Genomic DNA, 23,891 nt, shown 5'->3' with positions numbered 1-23,891 from the left:
AGAGAGAAAATATATTCTGGTGTCTATTCCTTTTCTTATTCAGGCCTTTTGAATTAGGCTTCAGCCTTATGACCTCATTTAAGTTTCGTTTCCTCCTTAAAGATTCTATCTCTAAACACATTCACACTGGGAGTTATGATTTCAGTTATCAATTTGGTGGGGACGGGTTGGACATAGTTCAGTTGATCTTACATGATAAACTAACACCTGCTTTCCTTTATCTTAATATTTTTTAGTTTAAGAGAGAAGTCATAATTCTCCAGAGTTAATGTCAAGGGAAAGTTTACAGCTACAACATTTACATACTTTAATTATACAAATATTTTATGCTATTTAAACATCTGCCTGGAAAAATGGCATTTCTTTTCACTCAAAGTGAAAAATAAACAATTTTTGTTTACTTAGCACATAGGTAAGAGATCTTTGGGTTTAAGCTTTGACTTAAAATGTATATGTTTTGTGTCTTTACTGTTTTTCACAGATTAAATTGAAATCCTGTATAAAAAACATGGGTATACAACAAATATAACTTGATAAAAATACATAATAAAACAACAATAACAAAAAAGCAACAATAAGCATTACTAAAATTTTATTATTAAAATACATAATTTCTTGGGATAATAATTATTATTTTTGTTTAATAATTATAATAGTCACCTACATGCTAATACTTAAGACATGATAATATATGTAACAAGTCAGATTTACATGTAATAAATTTGTCAATAATAGATTTATGCAATTGATTTTTTTTTTTGTTTGTTTTTTGGCCAGGGCTAGGTTTGAACCCGCCACCTCTGGCATAGGGGACCGGCGCCCTACTCCTTGAGCCACAGGCACCACCCTATGCAATTGATTTTTAACATTGTACTTTTCTAATTCATTTTATTTATATATATGCTTTTTTTCAAACTTTCCAATTCCTGAATTTTAAAATATAACCAAATATTCAATAAGCCCTTTGGGTTTCTGCCAATGAATTTATATGTAATTTCATAAAAACTTTTTTTAACCTAACACACCTTGAGGTTATAACACAACTTATTAATATGGCAAAAATTCACAGCAGGAAGTTTCTAATTGATTTGTGAAATAAGAAGACTATGTTTAGGATTGACTATCTCATTGTTCCTTGTTTTCAATTTCTTCTTTCCCTTCCCTTCCCTGGTTGTTATATCTATTATTTTCTTAATATGGGATACTTAGAAAGAAGTAATCAATTTTTTGAAGTAAAAAAAAAAATACTAGAAAGTCTCCCTATTAACATTGCACTCTCAGCTTAAATAATTATGTAGATGTTAATAACTAAATGTGTGGTTCCTTATATCTGTCAAAGCTTAATATCATAAAATAAATTTATTTCATTGGATTATATTTTGTCAAAGCTTAAAATTCTAAAATAAATTAAATTATTGTTAGTGGATAGAGGCATAACTTGGGCACATTGCAAATTCTATTCCAGACCATGTCAATAAAATGAGTAACATAACAAAACAGTCCACATTGTTTTTTTTGTTTTCTAGTGCCTATAGAAGTTGCATTTCCATTATACTGTAGCTTATTAAGAATGCAATAGTCTTACATCTAAAAAGCATCAACATGTACACCTTAACTAAAAACTACTGTATTCATGGTGGATCACGTCTGTAATTTCAGCAGTTTGGGATATTGAGGGCAGAGAATAGCTTGAGACCAGGAGCTCAAATCCAGCCTCAGCAACACAGTCAGATACCATCTCAAAAAAAAAAATAAATAAATTAAAAAATACTAACAATCATCTGAGCCTTTAGCAAGTTGTAGCCTTGTTGCTGGTGGAGGGTCTTGACTTCAGGTGGACGGCTGCTGACTGGCCAGGGTGGTGATAGCTGAAAATTGGAGTAAGCTGTGGCAATTTTTTACAGTAAGACAACAATGAAGTCAGCTGTATAAATTAACACTATCTTCCAGGAAAGATGTCCTAGTAGTGTACCATGCTGGGTCATAGCATTTTACCCACAGTAGAACTTTTTTCATTATTTGGGTTAATCCTCTTATCCCCTGCCACTGCTTTTACCAACTGGAGTTTATGATATTTTATAAGTTTCTTTTTGTCATTTTAACAATGCTCACAGTACCTTGATCAGGAGTAGATTCCATCTCTAGAAACCACTTTCTTTGCTCTTCCATAGACAGCAACTCATTTGTTAAAAGTTTTATCAAGAAATTGTGGGAATTCATTCACATTTTGGGAGTCCACTTTTAATTTCAGTCTCTTGAAGCATGCATTTTCCCCACATCTGAAGTTTTGAGCCCACTGTATTCACCCATGAATGTTAGAATCAACCGTTTCCAAACTCTTGATAATGGTGATATTTTGGTCTCTTCCCATAAGTCACTAATGTTCTTGATGGCATCTATTGGTGAGTCTTTTCCAGAAGGTTTTCAATTTACTTTATCCATGTTCAACAGAGGAATCATTATCTATGGAAGCTATATCCATAAAAAATGTTTTTCTTAAATACTACTAGAAAATACTAGTATTTTCTTTAAATACTATTTAAAAGGCAAAATTACTCCTTGATCCAAAGACTAAGGAATAGCTGTTGTATCAGCAGAAATAAAAACAATATCAGTTTCTTTGCACATTCCATCAGAGCTCTTGGATGACTGGGTGTATAGTCAAAAAGCACTGGTATTTTCAAAGGGATCTTTTTCTGAGCAGTGGACTCAACAGTGGGATAAAAATATTCAGTAAATCATGCTACATCAGATGTGCTGTCATCCAGGCTTATGGAGCACCCAAGCAAAGTAGAGTTAGCACAATTCTTAAAGGCTTTAGTATTTTCAGAATGGTAAATGAACACATCATTAGACTATACCAAGAGACTTAGCCTGTCCTTTGAAGCTTCGAAGCCAGGCATTGACTTCTCTTTAGCCATGAAAGTCCTAGATGGCACCTTATGCCGATAAAAGACCATTTAATCTATACAGAAAATCTGTTTACTGCAGCCACTTTCATCAATGATCTTTGCGTGATCTCCTAGATAACATGCCACAAGTTCTCCATCATTTTCTGCTTCATCTTGAACTTTTATTTTATGAAAACTCTTTTCTTTAAACACTATGAACCAACCCCTGCTAGGTTTCAAAATTTCTTCTGAAGTTTCCTCACTTTGCTGAACTTTCATAGAATTGAACAGATTTAGGGATGTGCTTTAGAATATGTTTTGGCTTAAGGGAATGTTGTGGCTGATTTGATTTTCTTTCCAGACCTCCAAAACTTTCTCCATATCATCAATAATCCTTTCACTGACTTATCATTTATGTATTCACCAGTACTTTTAATATTTTTCCAAGAATTCTTTCTTTAATACTTGACCAACTTGCTTCAATATCTAAACTTTGGACATGCCTCCCTTACTATGCTTAATCTTCCTGGCTTTTGATTTAAATTGAGAGATGTGTGACCTTTCCTTTATCATGAACATTTAGAGTCCATGGTAAAATTAATAATCGGCCCTATGTCAATATTGTTGTTTCTCAGTTAATTAAGAGGCAAAGACAGGGATAAGGAAAAGGCCAGATATGGAGCAATGAGAACACCCACATTCATTGATGAAGTTTGACATCTTCTATGGGAAAAGTTCAGGGCACTCTAATACAATTATAGTAACATCAAAGGTCACTGAGCACAGATCACTATAGCAGATTTAATAGTTATGCAAAGTTTGAAATATTGAGAAAGTTACCAAAAAGTGACACAGAGACATGAAATGAGTACATGCTGCTGAAAAAATGGCACAGACTGTCTGGTTCAACCCAGGCACACAACACAGCTACCTCCATTGGGGGAAAAAAAAAAATGCAACATCTGAGAAATGCAATGAAATGCATTTCCATATGAAGAAATATTTTTATGATTAGATGTTCCCAGGACTTCCTGAAAAAAATATCATTAGTATTAATTTTTAAAAACATTTAAACATTTAAGGATTTATTACTTAGTTCTCTATAATACATAATCGAATACTATTTTATATTTAGATAAAATAATTGTGCAGAGTTTAAGCATCAGACTAATATTAGACTTTGGTTACATACCACTTTCCTGAAATGCATCACATATGCTCAGGGCGCATGATTTGACCAGGTTATGTCTGGAGTCGTGTGTATGTGTATTAATGTATGCTGTGTTGCAGAGTTTCTGTTTTAATCATAAAGTGTGACAAAGGAATTACTTACTTATCTGAGTTGTAAAGCATTTATTTGCTGACAAGTTAAACTCCTAGTAGCAATCAAAATGAAATTGAGCTTTGGTTAGGTGCAGGGGCTTATATCTACCCTGTTTTCCCCAAAATAAGACATCCTCTGAAAATAAGACCTATTTACAGGAAAGATAAGACGTCCCCTGAAAATAAGACCTAGCGCATCTTTGGGAGTACAACTTAAAATAAGACACTGTCTTATTTTCAGGGAAACAGGGTATAATCCTAGCACTTTGGGATGCTAAGGCAGGAGGGGAAGATAGTTGATGCCAGGAGTTTAAGATAAGCCTGAGCTACAGAGAGAACCCCATGTCTACAAAACATTAACAAATATTAGGCAGGCGTGACACATACACCTGTAGTCCCAGCTACTTAGGAAGCTGAGCAGGAGGATCACCCAAGCCCAGAGGTTTGAGGTTCCAGTGAGCTATGATGATGACACTCCACCCCGGCTTGGGCAACATAGTGAGATCCACCTAAAAAAAATAAATAAATAAAAAAGAGTTGAGTCTTTTTAAGACTCTTCCAAGAAAAATGGCTGTATTCAAATTATTCATCAAAAGGAGCTGTGCAATTGTCCCAATTCTTTCTTGTGGCTGTCTCTTTCCTATTTCAATTCAATAAATACATTCTTCTCTGTTGAATATACAAATAAAGTTTGCATACATGTGTAGAATAAGAAATTTTGTGTTACATCTCCTTCTCATGAGTAAAATCATTTTATGGTTTAGCCTTGTTTATTAAAATCTGCATATGTAATAAATGTTAATATTTGATCACTTATGAGTACTTACATAAGACCTGTTAAATCATCCAAATTTTAATTCTATGATCTTTTTCAAAATGGAAAGCTGTCTACAAAGTGCACAACATGGTGTTTATTGTGCTCTTTCATAATTAGCATCTTCAGTGGACCTCAAAATTGCACTCTGAGTTAATAGCCTCCTATTACCACAAACTCATTTTTTTCTCTTTTGGGATACAATTGAAATTAACAGCAACTCTAGGTACAAGCATATTATCTCTTAATAATAGTTACTGCTATTGAAAATTATGTTCGTTACTATCATTAAATCTCTTTCCTAAATTGATACTACAGAATTTCTGGACATTAGGATTACTAGGTTTGTCCCAATGGTCATCAATAGAATCCCCCAAGGTTAACTTAATTATGGATTTCAAATGTGTAAGAATTGAGGTCAGATATTTTCCACCTACACTGAAAGAGAATGACAGGAATTGAGTAGAAATGGAGGCAAAATACTGTTATTAAATATCAAGAAAAAGTATCTGTCTGCAGTGATTGTTGCACAAGGGTAATATTTTCTTGCAGAATATGTTTCTAAAAAAGATTTTGCTTTTAAGAATTTCTCATCCTTTATGAGTATTTTATGTTCAATAAACTCAAGAAAGGGAGAAACCATCATGTATTTTGAGCCTTTCTTGAACTTTAAAATCAACCTGGTCTGGTGCAAAACCAGAGAAAACAGAGTTAACAATGTTTTTGATACAAGCTTCAATTTTTCAATTTATGCCTGCATCAATTTCACATTATACATTATTTTCACTGTGTATGCTACTTCCTGAGGTTTACATATAGGAAGGTCTAGTGGATACATCAAAATGGAGGCTTTGTCCTTTTAATCAATTTATAAATACATTATGATTCATCTCATCTTCTGGATAGTAATTGTTTATAGATACATCTTAAAAGTATTTGTGCTATTTAATAATGCTACTTGATAAAATAATAGAGTATAACAAGGAGTCGTGGGGTAAATAATTGAACATGTTGCAAGTAGTAAGCATATTATAGTTTTTTAAAACATATGTGATGCTTTAGCATTTTAACTCTTATCTCATAATATTTTTATATCTAAATAATTGACATTAAAGAATTTTTAACTTTAAAAAAAAAGAAGAATTTTAACTCTTACTGTTTTGATTATTTTAGATTGCACCAACATCTGACAATGACTTTGGACGATATAATTGCACAGCCACTAACCATATAGGAACAAGATTTCAGGAATATATTCTTGCTTTGGCTGGTAAGTACGACAGAGTAATTTTTGAGAACTCATAAAATTTTCTATAAGCAAATGAAATTTTAAATAATAAAATTCTATCATATAATTGTAAATGTTAATAAAGGGTAGCTTTTATATTTTTATGAGTTATGAAATAGGCTATTATTTGAAAAAGTGAGTCAGTGATTAAAAAGTTGGAACGGTTGTATCTGACATTGCAAGAATTTAGATGTATTTACTGATCAAGAGTGATTTTTAACTCTCATTCCTTTGTTTGAAAATGTTTCATTTCACTTACATAGAAACATTATAATTCTCCCCTAAAGCTTGAAGATTAGAAAATGTAAATATAATGATATTTAAAGCAAAATAACCCCATATTAACTAGAAATCCAGCTATACATCAGTGTATGTGTGTATACACAGACATACATAGATAGATAGACAGACAGATAGATAGTTAGATAGAATTTTCCATTATCTTCTTTTTTTATTAAGTCATATATACATAGATAATGAATACATTTATGCCTTTGTGGGATTCAATGTACTGATTATTTGTACAAATTAGAGTGCTTACATCCAATGAATTAACATAGCTTTCACCTCATTTACTTAATCACAGTGTTAAGACATTTGTATTTAATACTTTATAGATTTGACTTGTACCCTTGAAATCTGCTCCATAGATGTAGGTCCACAATTAACCCTCCATCTATTGAATATCCACCCTCTCTTCCCATCATCCCCCTTCCCTCCTTCATCCTGGGCTATAGTTGTGATCATCTCTCATACGTGTGAGTGATTATAAATTGGTTTTATAGTAGTACTGAGTACATTGGATATTTTTTCCCCATTCCTGAGATACTTTACTAAGAAGAATATTTTCCACCTCCATCCATGTAAACAAAAAAGAGGTAAAGTCTCCATCTTTTTTAATGCTGCATAATATTCCATGGTATACATATACCATAGTTTATTAATCCATTCATGGGTCGATGGGCACTTGGGCTTCTTCCATGACTTGGCAATTAGGAATTGGGCTGCAAATATCTTTGTTGCCAACTGATTTTTGGTCCTTTGGATATACACCTAGTACAAGAATTGCAGTATCAAATGACAGGTCTACATTTAGATCCCTAAGTGTTCACCAAACTTCTTTCCAAAAGGAACATACTAGGTTGTATTCCCACCAGCAATGCAGAAGTCTTCCCTTTCTCCACATCCACGCCAATTTCTGTAGTTTGAGGATATTGTGATGTGGGCTACTCCTACTGGAGTTAGATGGTATCTCAGTGTGGTTTTGGTTTGTATTTCTCTGATGATTAAAGATGATGAGCATTTTTTCATGTGTCTGTAGGCCATGTGCCTGTCTTCTTCAGAGAAGCTTCTGTTCATGTTCTGGTCATAAACCGTCCCTCTGCACAGGAGCTTCTGTCGAAAGCTGGCTCCAGTTGGCCATCTTGCCTCTCCTCCTGTCAATTTTCCATTACCTTTTATAAGCTTTATTAGGAATCCAAAAACACATGCTTCAAAATAGATTGTATAGCTCAATAGAAAAAAAAATGTGATTTATAGTCTTTCAGGACTACCTAAGGCAATTAAAGAAAATTACTGTTATGCTATATTTTAATAGAATGAGCAGATTCTTAGAGAAATTTTAAAACATTTCATAGAGATCTTCTATGTAAGTGTAACTTTATATTAATTTATTAATGATTTTCATTATTATGTTATATACTTATATTCTCAAAATTAATGTATCAGTTGTAAAGCCATATAGGGCCATATAGGAATAAACTTTATTAAACTCATGATATTCAAATTACCATATAACTTGGAGAACTTGTAATCCTTCATTTCAAGTTGTGCTATATTGAGGAAGAAGGGAGAGAAGGGATTGTGTAGTAGGAACTGAGGGTAGAGGACAGAGAGAAAATTCTAGATGAGAGGGAGCCAAGAAGGGAGAGAAAAGCATGAGAAAGTCATGAAAGAAGGAGGGAAATTGGTATTTATTCTCTACCTTGAAGTCATTAGAAAATCATTTTTAATGAAAATCATGCAAGTAGACTCTTAACATGTATAAATGTGAAGAAACCATTTTTATAAACAAATTAAAGTCCAGGAAAACAAAATGTACTAAGATACATCAAAATTCATTAGTAGTAAGTTAAAGCATTGACTGTAATGATAAGAAGCATTCAATACTCAAATAAACTCTGGGCCTAAGGAAATTAGGTAATTTTCCTAGTAATTAGTATGATTTTTTAAATAAATAAGTACATATATGATCAATATATGTGCACATAATTATATTAACATTGACACACAATTATATATTGCTGTTTTTGTAAGCAATATAATTTTCTATTAGGTACAACTTGATAAATGACCAGAACTTATTTAGCATTTAAGAGTTTTCTTTTTTTTTTTTCTGGAAAAAAGTATATGAAAAAGAGGATATTATGTAAAGGAGAGGGAAACAATCCCATAAATTTGACAGGGAATATTTAGTGTTGTGTACCTTCATATATCACAGTCCTTAGGTGATATTTCTCACTGGAACAAATATTTGATGACTACCCTTCTAAAAATTAAATTGATGTGCTCCCTTCTGCCCAACCATAATAAATAATTTTTATTTGTTTTAAATAAGAGTTAGAATGTTTTGGAAAATATTTTGAATACTTCAGTTTCTCTAACGGCCCAATTGTTTTATACAATTCTAGACTACAAATTTGTTTCCAGAAAAGATGAACTCGATTGAACATGAAATGAAGATATGAGAATGAATCACGCACTAATCCTGAGATAGGAAACACACACTTAAACATCAGTATTTATAAATATGATTTCCTTAATAATGCCTTTTAAATTATTACTAATAATTCATAGAAAATTTAATTACTGCTGCAGAATTCAAATGCCAAATATGTGATTTTAAGTGAAATGTAAAAAACTCATATGAAAATGTAAATATTTGCAAATATTTGTAAATGTTATAGTTTAATATTTTATTTGCCTGTTCGACCTGGTAAAAACTCACGATCTCTTACCATATGGTGTTTTATACTGTAACAGATTATCTTAATTTTGAAGGGCAAACAAGTAAGAGCCAAAACTCAGCATGAAATTTTGCTACATATTCAGTGAAGAAACACAAAACAGTTTTACTTTTTTAGCATTCTTTATTTCAAAAATATTTTCTTCTGTACTTCATCCCCTCCCACTACCTTCTTTACTCCATTATCTCTTTTCAATAATTTAGTTAAATGTTGGACAAGATGCATATCTCTGTAGGGGAGGGGAGAGCACAACAGCATCCTGGCTTTGGGTGTCAAAGCCTGAGTAGAGTAAATGAAGTGGGGGGAACTTCAGGGATCCTGTGTGGGGTGTTGGGAACCAAGCAAGGTTAAAAGGTGCCCATGTTCCCGCAAAGGACCAGCAGCCCAGAGAGGAATAGTGAAGCCTGGTCAGTATAGAGAAAGGTTCATGTAAGCTGGGTTGATGTGGGAAAAAGGTCAGAGTGATGGAGTATTAGTTTTTCTAAGGATATTGCCCAAGTTATTATGTGCAGGCAGTATAATAAGAGTTAGTTGTCACACTTTTGGAGAAGAGTTAGGGAAATGGAAAGATCAATAACTAAACTGATCCTGTGCTAATGATTTGGAGGGGTCTATATGAACTCTTAAAGTACACAGGTGGATGAAAAAAGGAGAAAAGACAGATGTAAAGGGGTGTGTGTGTGTGTGTGTACATGTACAGCTATGATCAGCCATTTCTACAAGGAGCTTTTGGGGAAATGTTATTTAGAAAACTATTTCTGAACTAGCTCTATCAATTGAGAGGATTTGGGATTTGCAACACTCCAATAGCAATGAGTATACCTAGAAGCTCGATCCTGGTTTCTAAAAATCATTCTTGACTGAATGTAACTATGGATCCTTGACAAATCACTGATTGCAGAATTGGGATAAAGAAAGTCTAAGATAACAACAACTTGTAGTGTTACAAAATAATGAAGTTGTCAGGTGCAGTGGCTCACATCTGCAATCCCAGCACTATGTTAGGATGAGGCAGGAGAATTTGTTGAGTTTAGGAGTTCAAGACTTGTCTGAGCAAGAATGAGACCCCAACTCACTAAAAAATGAAAAACTCAGCCTGGTGTCACCGGGAGCACTTGCAATCCTGGTGTCTTCCAGAGGCTGAGCAGCAGGATGCCCACAGCCAGAGGTTGCTGTGAGCTATGATGCCATTGCCCTCTGCTCAGGGCATTGGGTGGGACTCTGTCTCAACAACAAAAAAGAGAAAGTAATGAAGTTTAAAAAATCAAAAACATAAGGTCATGTCAAAATTCATAAGCCAATTTTAGCAAACAACAAAGTATACATCGATTCAACCAGCCAAGGGGTATCAATGTTTTCTAAGGCAGGAATGTGAAAGTTACATGAGGAAATAATAAATAAGAATTTATTATTCTTATATTATTTTGTTCTCTAAGCATTTCACTGCTTGCACTCCCACTTCTTCTTTAAGAAATAAAGACAAAACATTTTATTGTTTTGTTTTGCCCTGAATGGGTTTTCAAATTTTTGACTAAATCTATGTAATTTCTGTAGGATTACCATTTATATCCATGGCCCTTTGCTTTAAACAGTTGGGTGAATACAAACTTATGAGTAATAAAATGTTTTGCAAAGAATTGGAAAATAATAAAGGAAATAATAAATAGAAATAGGCTTAATATATCTACCCTCATATTAGTAATTAATCAGAAAAGGAAAATAGTAACTTACAGATGGCATGTTTATCTAGTAATCAAAGTTAACACCACCAGTAATAAGAAAATTAAACGTGGATACTACCAGAGTGAATTAGAAGAATGGAGAGTGACTACTGTGATGCTTCAAAAATGAACAATCAGAATCTAGTCTGAGAAAATATACAAAAACTGCAAATTTAGGAGTCATCTATAAAATAACTTCAAAATGTCAGAATAAAGGACTATAGAAATGTGACAAATATATGCTATGCCTGGTTCTGAACTGCGTTCTTTTGCGTAAAAGACATTATTGAAATGATAGGTACACTTTGATAGTGGTATATAGATCAGATGAAAATGTAATTACTTTATATAGCTTAAATGACCATGTTTTGTTTGTGGTAAAAATCACACTCAGTTTGGCATCTTATCAACTTAAATGGTTCAGATATAAAACACCTCTAGTACTGTTATTGCAAATTTTCTATAAAAACATCACTTCAAAAGAATAAAAATGAAGTAATCTAAAGTCAATAAGCAAAAATGTATAAGATAGAGCAACTTTAGAAAAGTGAAATGACTTGTGAAAATAAGTAGCTTTCTTTATAAAAATTATCCATTTCTTTTCACGTGTGCATTTACGGCATGATGTGTGACCCTAAGGAAGGACCAAAAATGTTGAAAATAACATATTGCAGATTCCATAATAATTTACTCATAGATGACTTTCATCTATCTCTTTTGTCCTTAGAAAATTGAAAAAAGAAGAATATTTTTATAATTTTATGGAAAATATGAGATATTTCACATATATTCTTGAGTGATAAAAATATAAACTGGAGACATGAGAGAGGTATATATATTTTATGACATCACTATATAATTATTTTTTAATGTACCTCCTGGGTGATAATTCTGCTTTCTAGTTAGGAAGCATCCTCTCTCTTAGGGCTTATATACACATCCCGAAAAAATTAAATTCATAAGGCACATAAGGCTAAACAAAATTGTGACTGTACCGTGTTTTTTCTTAGTTTTTCACTCCTAAAAGATCATGACTTCACAAGGCATTCCACATATTTGTATAATGCATGTATTTCATTTCTTTTCCTAAAAGACCTTCAGTCTAACTTTTAAACTTTATTATCAAATCATTTCATTCATTTTTATTGTACTTATTCATTTCATTATTGTTACATTTAAACTTTTATATTAAACATCATTTTTTAATACAGTGATCCCACCTTTGCTTCATTTATTTATGCACTTACCAAAGTTGCCTGGTCATGAGCAATTTTAGAGAGGAAGCCACCTGTCCTCAAGGAACACATCCAACCCCTGAATCATGGGAGACCCAGCCCTTTGAGGGTATCTGGCTAATGCCCCTTAGAAGACCTCCCGGGATCTACCTGATAAGAGTGTTGCAATGAATAAGTGACTTAATGGATTCAAGGCACGTAGCACATGGCAAATACTTAACAAATATTAGGCAGCTATTATTATGGCCAAATTACCGTTCATATTGGTCACTTTTCTTTCGGGTAGAAGTCAGTATGTCAGTGTCTTTTTAGTTACAATACATTGACCTAGACATCATAGACCAATACAAAGTTAAATGCAATAATGGCCTGCCTATTCTGGACACTATATTTCTATTATGTAATATAAATTTTCATTTGATTTTGCCACTTTTTCCATTTAGTAACTTATCTAGTTTTTTTTTAATATATAGAAACTGCTATTAAATAAAAGCTCTGATACTGTGCTTTACAATTGATTTATCTAACCTCACTTCAGAACTCTAGACTTACCTCTATAAAATCTCATCTTGTCAGTTTTGGCTGATATCTTGAACCTACTGAAACCCTGTCAAATAAAATATTTGAGCTTTTTTTCTACATTGATTTAGTTCACTAATACAGTGTCATGAAGAGACCTTCTATATTTTGACCAAAGTCACGGATAAGCCTATAGACATCATTTTTGAGCACAGAGACCTGCTTACAGGTTAAGCTGGATCAGTTGAACAGAATTACATAGATAAAGAATTATAGTTCGTCAACTAGTCCATGTGCCCACACTATATTTGATTCCGAGCCTTATTCTATAAAAATTGAAATCTGGTTAAAATTCGTTCATTTGGAAACACACTTTCTTCCCCTGAACATAAAGCCAAGTTTCTCTTACATAATCAGTTTTATGATCTATCCCAGAAAAGTCTACATCTTGATATTTTTCCAGAAGTCATGAGGCAAACTTAGTAATGAATATGAAACTATTCCTAGCATCCTTCTCATTCTCATGTTGCTCTGAAAAAAGGAAATCAGGATAACTTAACAATATTTTAAAGAATCTGTGCTTGCTTCAATTCCTAATGATTACTTATATTACTCACACAAAAATGTATAATGAATTTCACATAGGTGCCAGACCTTGTTGTAGATCTGGAATCTGAAGATGAATGATATAAAACACCTGGTCTTTACATGTAAGTTAGAGTTCAAAAGGTAAAAGTTGCTATAGAGGCATGAATAAAGGGTTGGGAACACAAAATTGAACTATGATTTGAGTTCTTGGCGAAGGCTTCTAACAGGTGTCAGCTTTTGAATTGGGTCTGAAAGGGTGAGTGGAATTAGGTCCAGTAAAGAAGAAAGGGAAAGAATGAAATAGCATTCTCCTTAATAACGTATCTCAAGAATGGAAAAGCAAGCATCCCATGTACTCAATACTAAGTTGCAACTAGTAGATGAACAAAAGCCCAGAGGAAGGAAAAATACAATTAAATTCAAGAAGCAGGAAGGGGGTTTGGTAGGCTCTCACCAAACAGGTAAAATGTAGAGTATATGGCACACCCCCTGGGTGAAGGACTCAACTGCAACTCTGACAAATGCAAACAACGTACCCTAATCATATGTATCCTTATATTAATCTGAAATTTAAAAAAAAAAAAAGATCGGACAATACTTGTAAAAAGGAATGATACTCTATAAGAGTGTGAAGTTTTAAGAAATGAGGCATTTCGGGTGGTGCCTGTGGCTCAAGGAGAAGGGCGCCGGTCCCATATGCCAGAGTTCAAACCTAGCCCTGGCCAAAAAAAAAAAAAAAGAAATGAGGCATTTCATGGAACACAGGAGGATACACTATGTTAGGGTACCAGTGGTAGTTGATTGAATAGTGAGATGAGAGATCAAATTATGCATCTCTTTGAAAAACTTTTATCATGTTTATATTCTGTCTTGTATCTAGCAAGGGAAATGTGGAGTTTTTTAGTCATGAGGAAATATGATCCATTTATCTAGGAACAACTAACTTGGTAGAATTCTAGAGAATGATTTCACTGTAACATAATTGGTATTTGTTCCACACATTTCCATGTTTCTCCATGTAGTCCAAATACGTAAATATAAATTTTAATACCCTAAAGGAATGTCTGCCGTGTGTGAATGTGTAGCATATCATTGTACTTATGCAATGTACTGCTAAATCCTTGTATATATGTAATATATATTTCTGGCTCATAGTAGTTTTAGATAAATTTATTAACTGTAGGAAGGGTTTCTTGTGTTATGTTTAATTTGCTTATGAGCCATTTTTTTTTTTTTTTTCAATTAAAGTGGCTTTATTCCACCTGAGTGCAGGTGGGGTTAAATTTCCAACTAAAATGGAAATCTAGGGGCTGGGAAGAAATCTACCTTGTGAGCCATTATTGAAATGCCAAATAATAAAGGGACCTCAGTGTCCATGACTTGTGAAAAGTGTCAATAATTGGATATGTTTGGAAGAAATAATTTATATGAGTGTGTGAACAATTCTCATGTAAAATATGACAGATAACAATGAGAGAAAGTCAGATGCTAAACAACTTTGGTTTAATCAATGGACTTAAAAGCATATGAATGAATAAGATTGAAAAAAAAATCCAGAAAGTTACTGTAACTATTTCTGAAGAGAAAATATAAACAAAAGTGATCAAATCCTGTGAGAAAAAATCAAGAGAATCATGATTTAGATTTGGGAACTGGAGATAACCAGATGTACTCTTTACTCTTTCAAACCTGTTCCCAATCTCTCTCTCTCACACACAGAACGCCGAGGGTAACAAAAAAGTATACAAATTTTAAGAAACGAAAAAGCTGTATTAAAATTGTAATACTCAAGACAGTTTGACTTCTGTAATTACAGAAGTTGCCTTCTGTTATTAAGTATATATTGAGTATTACAACTATAACACAGTGTTTCCCTTTCTTAAATGTGCATGTTTTGGCACCCTGTGTGTGTGTAACTGATTATTGTTTTCTTTCTTTTGCATAAGGATTCATGTACTTTGTTTTGTTTCTAATCTATAGTTCCTATTTATTTATCTGTATGTCTTTATTTTATCAAAATTACATCAGAGAAGCAACTCTTCCCATTTTTCCTCTCCCGGTTACAAGATGAAATTATCTCAAAACAGACAATTTTATGTTTCACATTTATAGTTTGATTAAACTATTACTTTAGGCACATGTATAAATATAAAAATGTTTACCAATGTTATTTACTTGCAGATGAGAATATTTATGAATATCCAGATATTTATATTCACCATTTATTTCAATAACAACTTTAATGTTGGCATAGTTATTACCTTTTACTTATGAGGAAATTGATGACAAATAAATTGAATTTGACCAGGTTCACCAATCTCTAACAACACCAGAGAGTGTTGCTACCTGACTCCAAAGTCACGGCACCAGCTCCTTGTTATTTATACACAGCAAAAAATTTGTTATTTGAACCTAGGCGTGTATCCCTTATCTACCATTTGACTAAATGTTGACATACACCAATGAATACAAAAGAATGTAATGAAGAGAATGGTTTAATTGTGGATCATTAGACAAAAGCACAATAACAGACATTTACTGAGTGCTTAAAATATCCCAATTTCTGATTATATATGTTCTACATTACTCGACATTCACAACAACCCTGGCAGGGAGTACTACCCTGTTTCCCCAAAAATAAGACAGTGTCTTATTTTAAGGTGTGCTCCCAAAGATGCGCTAGGTCTTATTTTCAGGGGCCGTCTTATCTTTCCTGTGAGTAGGTCTTATTTTCGGAGGATGTCTTATTTTCGGGAAAACAGGGTAACTATTCTAACTTCCACGTTAGAGAGAAGAGTGGTGATATGTAAACGATAAAGAGATTTGTCCAAGATTGCACTTGACTAAAAGTGGCAAAACCCTTCTCGGTCCATAGATTTTGATGACATATCCAGCCCCTCATCTAACATTATACCAGCACTAGCAGAGGTGAAAAGAAGGGGTGATTAAAGAAATATATAATGGCACAATAATTTTCTGTCAATGGTGGTATACTATTCATTAACTATTGAGATGAAAAAATGCTAAGAAGTGGATTAGAAAAACATGCTCATGATGAGGGGAGAACTGTGGGTGGCATCGAGCATCAGATGGAGGCTCAAGCTGAAATACTGGGCTGTGATAGTCTTTACAATATACTCGTCTTTTTTGCATACACCCAGTGAGTTAGATAATCCAGGATCCTGAGCATAAAACTGAAAAGACTGAGATTGATGTGGTAAGGACAATAAAGCTCCTGAATGCTCTCCTCAGGGAAGTGAGGTGATCAGCATGGTTCTTTAGACAGATTGAGTTTGCATTTGTGTTGTGATATGGTTTGAAGATTTTGAGGGAAGCTGAGAGCCACTACCAGCCTTGAAGCTGAGTCAGACCAGGGCCAGGGTTCAGGGGTTCACCGAGGAAACAGGGAGGAAGAAACAGACACAAGGATCATAATACAGAAATTGTGAAAATAATGTTTTGATTAATTGGTATGCATATAATAAATAGGAATCAAGGATGAAGGCAACTAGAAAACAATTGAGAGAGTGACAAATTAGACATACTGCTTCTAGGCACATGAGACCCTATTCCCTTGGACATGCTCCCTGTTGTTGCATGTTACTTTTATTTAGTTACTGAAATGTCTAATTAATCAAATATTTCTTGAAGACACAGAGTATTCCGGTCATTGTGCTCAAGGTTACGTGTGTGTGTGTGTGTGTGTGTGCATATGTGCATGTGTGTTATACTTTCCCCTTAACAAAACAACTTATAATTTAATAACTGAACACATAAACTCACGATATTAAAATAAAAGCTTAGAAAAATACTAATACTGCAGCTCCAACTCATATTCATGCTCTTGCTTTTAATAAAATAACAGAAAGAAGAGACCAAAAAATAATGTACGTTATAAACTAGAGTGTAGGTAGATCTGAAAATGGACTATCTGGCTCGAAAAGGGCAGTCTTTGGCCCATGTATTGATGATTGAACTGTTGTGCTAAAAAAATAAGGTCTCATTTCGCTGTAGGTGCACCAGGTATGCAGCTGAATGAATGGTAGGAATCTCTCCAGTCAGAGTAAGAACCAAGAATCATGTACGTGCCGTCTATTCGGAGGGGGGCGCCCAGGAGAACAGTATCTCTCTTCATCCCCAAGGATACACCTTCATACTTGATGCCTGTCCACAGACTGCAGGCAATAGTAATTGCTGTAATGTCCAGCTTAGACCCAATGGACGTTAGGAAATAACTCAGTGCGACTAAGAAGCTGGCAGTCTTGATTAGGGCATCCATGTATATTTGTTTTTCTCTTCTAATTTGGATCAAGCTCATAAATAAAATTTTGGATAATACTTACACAGGAAAGAAGTTCAGATTAATTTAGAAATATATAAGAAACATGAAAATTACTAGAATGTTTCTTATGACAGTTTAAACATATTATTTAAATATATTAACACTTTTATGTCCACATAATATTTTAACAGTACTATGATTTTCAGAGGCATCAGTATTCTATGCGTGTTTGTTAACCTGAGAGTCATAATATAATGTACTTTGGAGGCTCTCCACATAATTTCCAGTTACTAATTAGAGCTGAAATGTACACTGGGGTATATCTTTACGGGATTCACATGCCAAAGGGCATAAAGCTGTCCTCCTGGCTCTTGCCCAGTACCATTTATGAGACATAATTCCTTGTAATATACAGCGCCCTTTTTTGGCTCCACCAAATACAGCACATTTGACTTTTGACTGACATGTGAGATCTTTATCTGAATATTTGATCAAGAACAGAACTTTACATTTATTTCAGTTTAGTGAAAATTCTATATACATGTCAATAAAGTTCCTGTGCAATTTACTTTGTTAAACTATTTTAAATTGCACATGACTTTTATGTCCACCATGTCTGTGTGTGTGTTCTTTCTGAAAATATTTGTATTTGTTTCCTTTTCTTAAGTTTATTTCAAATGTGATATAGGACAGAGAGTGAGATTGATAGAAATTCCTGTGCCTCTAAACTTAATATTTCTGAAGTACAGTTTTCATTGACTTTTCTCATGAAAATGTTTCTCTTTCTTATTTGCTAATTCTGCTTATTCTGCCTCTGAGATAATTCTTTCTAAAGATGTTGTGCGCTATTAAAAATTATCAATTCCACTTAGGATACCTGAATGAACTTCAAATAATTTAAATAGCAGGTTGATGTAATAACACGTACAGGAACAATTTTAAAATAACTTCGGAAAACTTTCACATCTCAACTAATGAAGTTTTACTTACCTTATACAATGTATAAATGAAATTGGATTAGTTAGCAATTTTATTTAGTTCAGAATACTAACATTTTCACTACTTCACATTTGCCCAAAAGGAAGCCTTATAATTTTGTTGAACAAAAAAGAAAATTAATTTTACATTTCCACAAGACATTATATTGTGGCAATGATGGACTAATAGATTTATTTATTCTGATGTCTTAAATACCAGCCCTTATCTAGCTCTATTCTCCACCTTTCTGTTTCTCTCTCCTCTTTTACACACATACTCCCTCCCTCCAAAACTAATTTTCTTTCACAACAAATACAATGTTTATACTGTTCAGAAAACACAGAACTAATTTATCACCTTTATTAAAAAATGTGACGTTGATTGTTTTACTGTTATTTGGTAAGATAATAATAATTGTCTAGTGTATGCTCTCTTGCAATTTGAAGAGATCATTCAGGTGTTTACCAAGCACTGAAATGCAAATATACTGAGTGTTCTAAGGAGCCATTCTCTTTCATCCCTAATTCTCATAAAATCCTAAGTCTTTTTTTTTTTTTTTGCCTTTTATTAAGTCATATACACATATGAGATCATGAATACGTTTATTCACTTGTGGGGTACAATGTGTTGATTTTTTATACAATTTGGAATGGTTACATCGAACTAATTAACATAGCTTTTACCTCATTTACTTAATTATTGTCTTAAGACATTTATGTTCTATATTTGGTAGATTTGCCTTGTACCCTCCCAATATGCTATATAGGTGTGGTCTTGCTGTCTTTTTTTTTTTTTTTCAAACCATATTCTGAAATGAATTTGTTTATTTATTTATTTATTTTTATATCTTTTTGGCTGAGGCTGGGTTTGAACCCACCACCTCTGGCATATGGGGCCAGCGCCTTACTCCTTTGAGCCACAGGTGCCACCGAAATTATTTATTCATTTATTTATTTTATTAAGTCATATACACATAGATCATGAACACATTTTATTCATATGTGGGGTACGATGTGTTGTTTTTTAATACAATTTAGAGTGATTACATCAAACTAATTAATATAGCTTTTGCCTCATTTACTTGATTATTATGTTAAGACATTTATGTTCTATACTTGGTAGATTTGACTTGAACCCTTATGATATGCTCCATAGGTGAGGTCCCACTGTCTTCATAATGGCTACCTCATTTTCTTGATTACATTCCCTTTGTGCTTTTCTCTTCATAGATGTGCCGTCCAGTCCCTATGGAGTGAAGATCATGGAGCTGTCACAAACCACAGCCAAGGTTTCCTTCAACAAACCAGACTCCCATGGAGGTGTACCTATTCATCATTATCAAGTGGACATCAAAGAAGTGGCGTCAGAAATCTGGAAAATAGTGCGCTCCCACGGAGTTCAAAGTGAGTCGGTAATTCGTAAGTGTTGACAGATTCAAGCTGCCCTTCAATATACCTGTGATTAGCTTTTGATTTCCCTTCAATGTTTTTTTCTTTCAATAAAGTAATGCTGGGAAGATGTCTTCTCTGCCCCTATTATCCTTGAGAATAACCTTAATACAGAATGGAAAGGTTTCCATCTTCAGATGGAGATACTTACTAGAGTCAGCAAAGTTCTATTGTGTGGGTGTTACAGTTTAACATTTTGTTCTTGGAAAGAGAACTCCTGATGTGTGAGGTATGGAGGTTGGATGTTCTTAAATGTGTACTGATGTTTAACTTATTAATATTTCTTTCATAAGCAGGTGCGAAAGTCATAATATAAAATATCAGTATCTTATACATATATGTATTCATGAAGCCATCTCTGAAAATTTTATAGAACTTTATATTTTATGTTTATATTTGTATGTAGGTTCGTATTTCCATAAGGCAAATAATTCACAAGACTACTTTCCAATCATGTAACATTTCATCCTTTTATGAAAATGTGGTTTCTTTTCTCATTTTTTTTTTTTTTTTTTTTTTTTTTTTTTTGTTGAGACAGGGTCCCACCCTATGCCCCTGAGCAGAGTGCAGTGGGCGTGGTAGCTCACCACAACCTCAGACTCGGGCTGCGGGCACCCGCTGCCTCCGGAAGCCGCTGGGATTACAGGCGCTCGCCGCGCGCCAGGCTGGGTTTTTCCATTTTTCTCACGAGTCGGGGTCTCACTGTCGCTCCGGCGAGTCCCGAACTCCTGAGCTCAAGCGATTCTCCCTCCTCAGCCTCCCACAGTGCTGGGATTACAGGCGTGAGCCACCGCGCCCGGCTCTTTTCTCATTTTGAGGACAGAAAAATAAAGTAGGAAATAAGAAGAAACTACCCGTTTTGGACTCTGTCGGTTAGGACACAGAATTACTTTCAGGGGTCAAAAAAACTAGTATAAAATATTGAGGAAATGGTGCTCCGTAGTCATCCTGTAAGGATCCTTTCTTGACCCTGACACATACCTTGTCGTGGCTCAATAAAAAGCAAGAGCCCTGCTGAGCAGAAAAGAGACAACCAAGCCCAGTGATCATGAAGAGAGAGGAAATTAAATTATTCTTGTCTCATCGCTGATGACACCTGCCTTCTCAGGTTTCACTGAGAACAACCACAGGCTTTTGATAGAAACGTCAGCAATATATATATATATATATTTTTTTTTTTTGTAGAGACAGAGTCTCACTGTACCGCCCTCGGGTAGAGTGCCGTGGCCTCACACAGCTCACAGCAACCTCTAACTCTTGGGCTTAAGCGATTCTCCTGCCTCAGGCTCCCGAGCAGCTGGGACTACAGGCGCCCGCCACAACACCCGGCTATTTTTTGGTTGCAGTTCAGCCGGGGCCGGGTTTGAACCCACCACCCTCGGTATATGGGGCCGGCGCCCTACAGACTGAGCCACAGGTGCCGCCGGAAACGTCAGCAATATTTATTAATCAGCGATCAGTTATCTAACACAGGCTTCAAATAATGTCCTCAAAAAAATAATCTCTCATTTCTTTTAATGAGAACCCTCTGGATAATGTTCTTTGTGCATGTGCTATGTGGTTCAAGAGAGATTAATAAAAATTCCCAAAGAGTTAAATGAGTTGGGCCAAGAACTGTAGTAAACTTGGATGAAGAAATAGTATTTTTGACATTTTTTTGTTTTATTAAGAGAAAAAAAAAAGAAAGGAGGGTGGATGAAAGACAGAAAGACAATATGAATTATTTCTCACACTGCAGAAAGCTCAAAGTGGGTGCACAACAGCAATGAAGAAAAATAACATTAAGTCTGAATATTACAGAAAAGGATCACGGCACAAGGGTACCACCCCATCCCAAACCTATCACACTGGGACAGTGTTAGTAAACTTGCCCTAGATTTCTTCCAAATTTGTAACAATATGGAGAATTTATAATGCCCTAAATCTAGCCAAGTTGATTACATACAAAACCTGACATTGTAGCCCACGTCACCCACCTGCTCAAAGCAGATTCCTGTGCTTAGGACTGAAATGTAAGAACAAACATGTTTGTTAATTCATAATGAGAAATCATTGTCCAGAAATTAGAACATTCAAAGTCAATATGATAAATATCTTCTTTCCCCTTTACTATACAGGGTAGCCATAAAGTTCACCATCTTGTAGTATGTAGGGAACAAAATATGAGTCAGAAACATGTTTGTGAATCCAGAATTATGAGAGAGGGAAATTTCAGAAATAAGACGTTTGACAGCTTCACACGGCCACCTTAAATCTTGCCAAAAGACAAAAATTACTCAATGTCCTGTGACTGGAGATCTCTCCCTTTTATTGAAGAGAAAGTAAGCATCAATACTTTGTTTCCATGCAGAACTCTTCTCTGATCCATTTGTAAATCAGGTTACAGTCAGGTAATCAAAACATTGCATGATCTCAGTTCAGTGTAGTACAAACTAGAATTTTTTTTTTAAATCCAATTACTTCAAACAATTCTTTTTTAAGCTCTCTTTTTGCTATTTAGTTATGTCTTTAGCAGACAATTTATGATCACCTTCAAATATATAAAAAGTCCAGTTGAGCTTTTCACAATTTAAAAGTTTTAATAGTATCTAATTTTGCACTTACATTTTTTTCAGGCACTCATGACAGCTAGACCTATCCTTGGGAGATTAGAGATGGCATGAACTTCTTGGGAAGGGGCAAGGAGTCAATGCCTCTGAATTTTCTGGTTCTTTGTGTTTCTTTGGGCGGTCTCTGCCACATGCTCAATGTGGGACAAGCATTTGAGTACCTGCCATTTCCTCATTTGAGGGCAAAGACTCTATAAACCTTTTTTAGATATACAGTTTTCTCTGATGGGATTTTACTTTGTCTCACCTCTGCAGACACCTCTTCATCCCTGTCTTCAAGCACGTCTCATTTTACGTGTCACTGCAGCCCACTACCTTTATGCGACATTCATTTGACCCAGACAAAAGTTCCACATTTTTCTAAGCTAAAATGTAAGAACCTAGATTGCTTCAGAGTTGATGTTTTTCTCCTGTTTTCTTTTTCCTTCCTTCAAAGAGGCACAGAAATAGATGAATCTTCCGTAAAAACAGAAGTCCTACTGAGGAAGCAAATGGAATACCCTTCTTTACATCTGTTATGCAAAAAAAAATCTAATGGAATTTATTAATCTTTTTGAATTTTCTTCATTTACCAAGAAGAGAAGAGATACATAGTGCATACAGAATTCTTCGGGGTAGAGCTCTCATAAATCCAATGGTAGGATTTTTTTCTCCCTCTAGTTTTGATTACATGGTTAGGAGAAGACAGTGTGCACAGGGGTTAGAGTCTCATGGCTGAGACTGTAGACCTAGTTTAGCTTCTTCTTATTATTCAGCTCTGCAGGTGTTTCTGTCCTCATCTCAATCATTTAGTATGCAACGTCTCTTTCTTCTCTTTATGAATTGAACCAGTTGAAAATTCCAGCTCTGCAGACACAGGCCCACTCAGTTTTCCCTACAGGTTTCTATGGCTGGATGGGTGCTATTCCTTCTATTTGAGTTTGTGCACCTTTATATGCGATTTACTGAAAGCTTGAATATATCAACTATAACCAACTATAGTTGATAGGTTATATATGTAGAATATATATAATGTTTTTAAGGATTATACAGATATATGATATATGAATAATATAAATAATATTTTTAAAGTGTAGGCCCCATATTTAGATATCAGGCATAAATGAAAATAGGTGACTAAAAAGAACATAAATAACAATGGGAAGCAAGGGAGAGAAGGGGACTCCATT

General features: G+C 34.3%; 1 protein-coding gene across 2 annotated transcripts in view; it reads left to right on the top strand.

Annotated features, from left to right (window-relative positions):
* Positions 1–23,891, top strand: part of NCAM2 (neural cell adhesion molecule 2) — a 488,008-nt gene that overhangs the window by 376,873 nt on the left and 87,244 nt on the right. For both annotated transcript variants that reach the window (XM_053565686.1, XM_053565687.1), the window contains exons 11-12: positions 6,202–6,298; positions 19,895–20,068. In XM_053565686.1, coding sequence (XP_053421661.1) covers positions 6,202–6,298; positions 19,895–20,068 — 271 coding nt within the window. The remainder of the gene's footprint in view (positions 1–6,201; positions 6,299–19,894; positions 20,069–23,891) is intronic.

Source organism: Nycticebus coucang, chromosome 16 (genome assembly GCF_027406575.1).
Source record: "Nycticebus coucang isolate mNycCou1 chromosome 16, mNycCou1.pri, whole genome shotgun sequence".
Lineage (NCBI taxonomy): Eukaryota > Metazoa > Chordata > Mammalia > Primates > Lorisidae > Nycticebus > Nycticebus coucang.
This window is presented reverse-complemented; position numbering and strand designations above follow the sequence as displayed.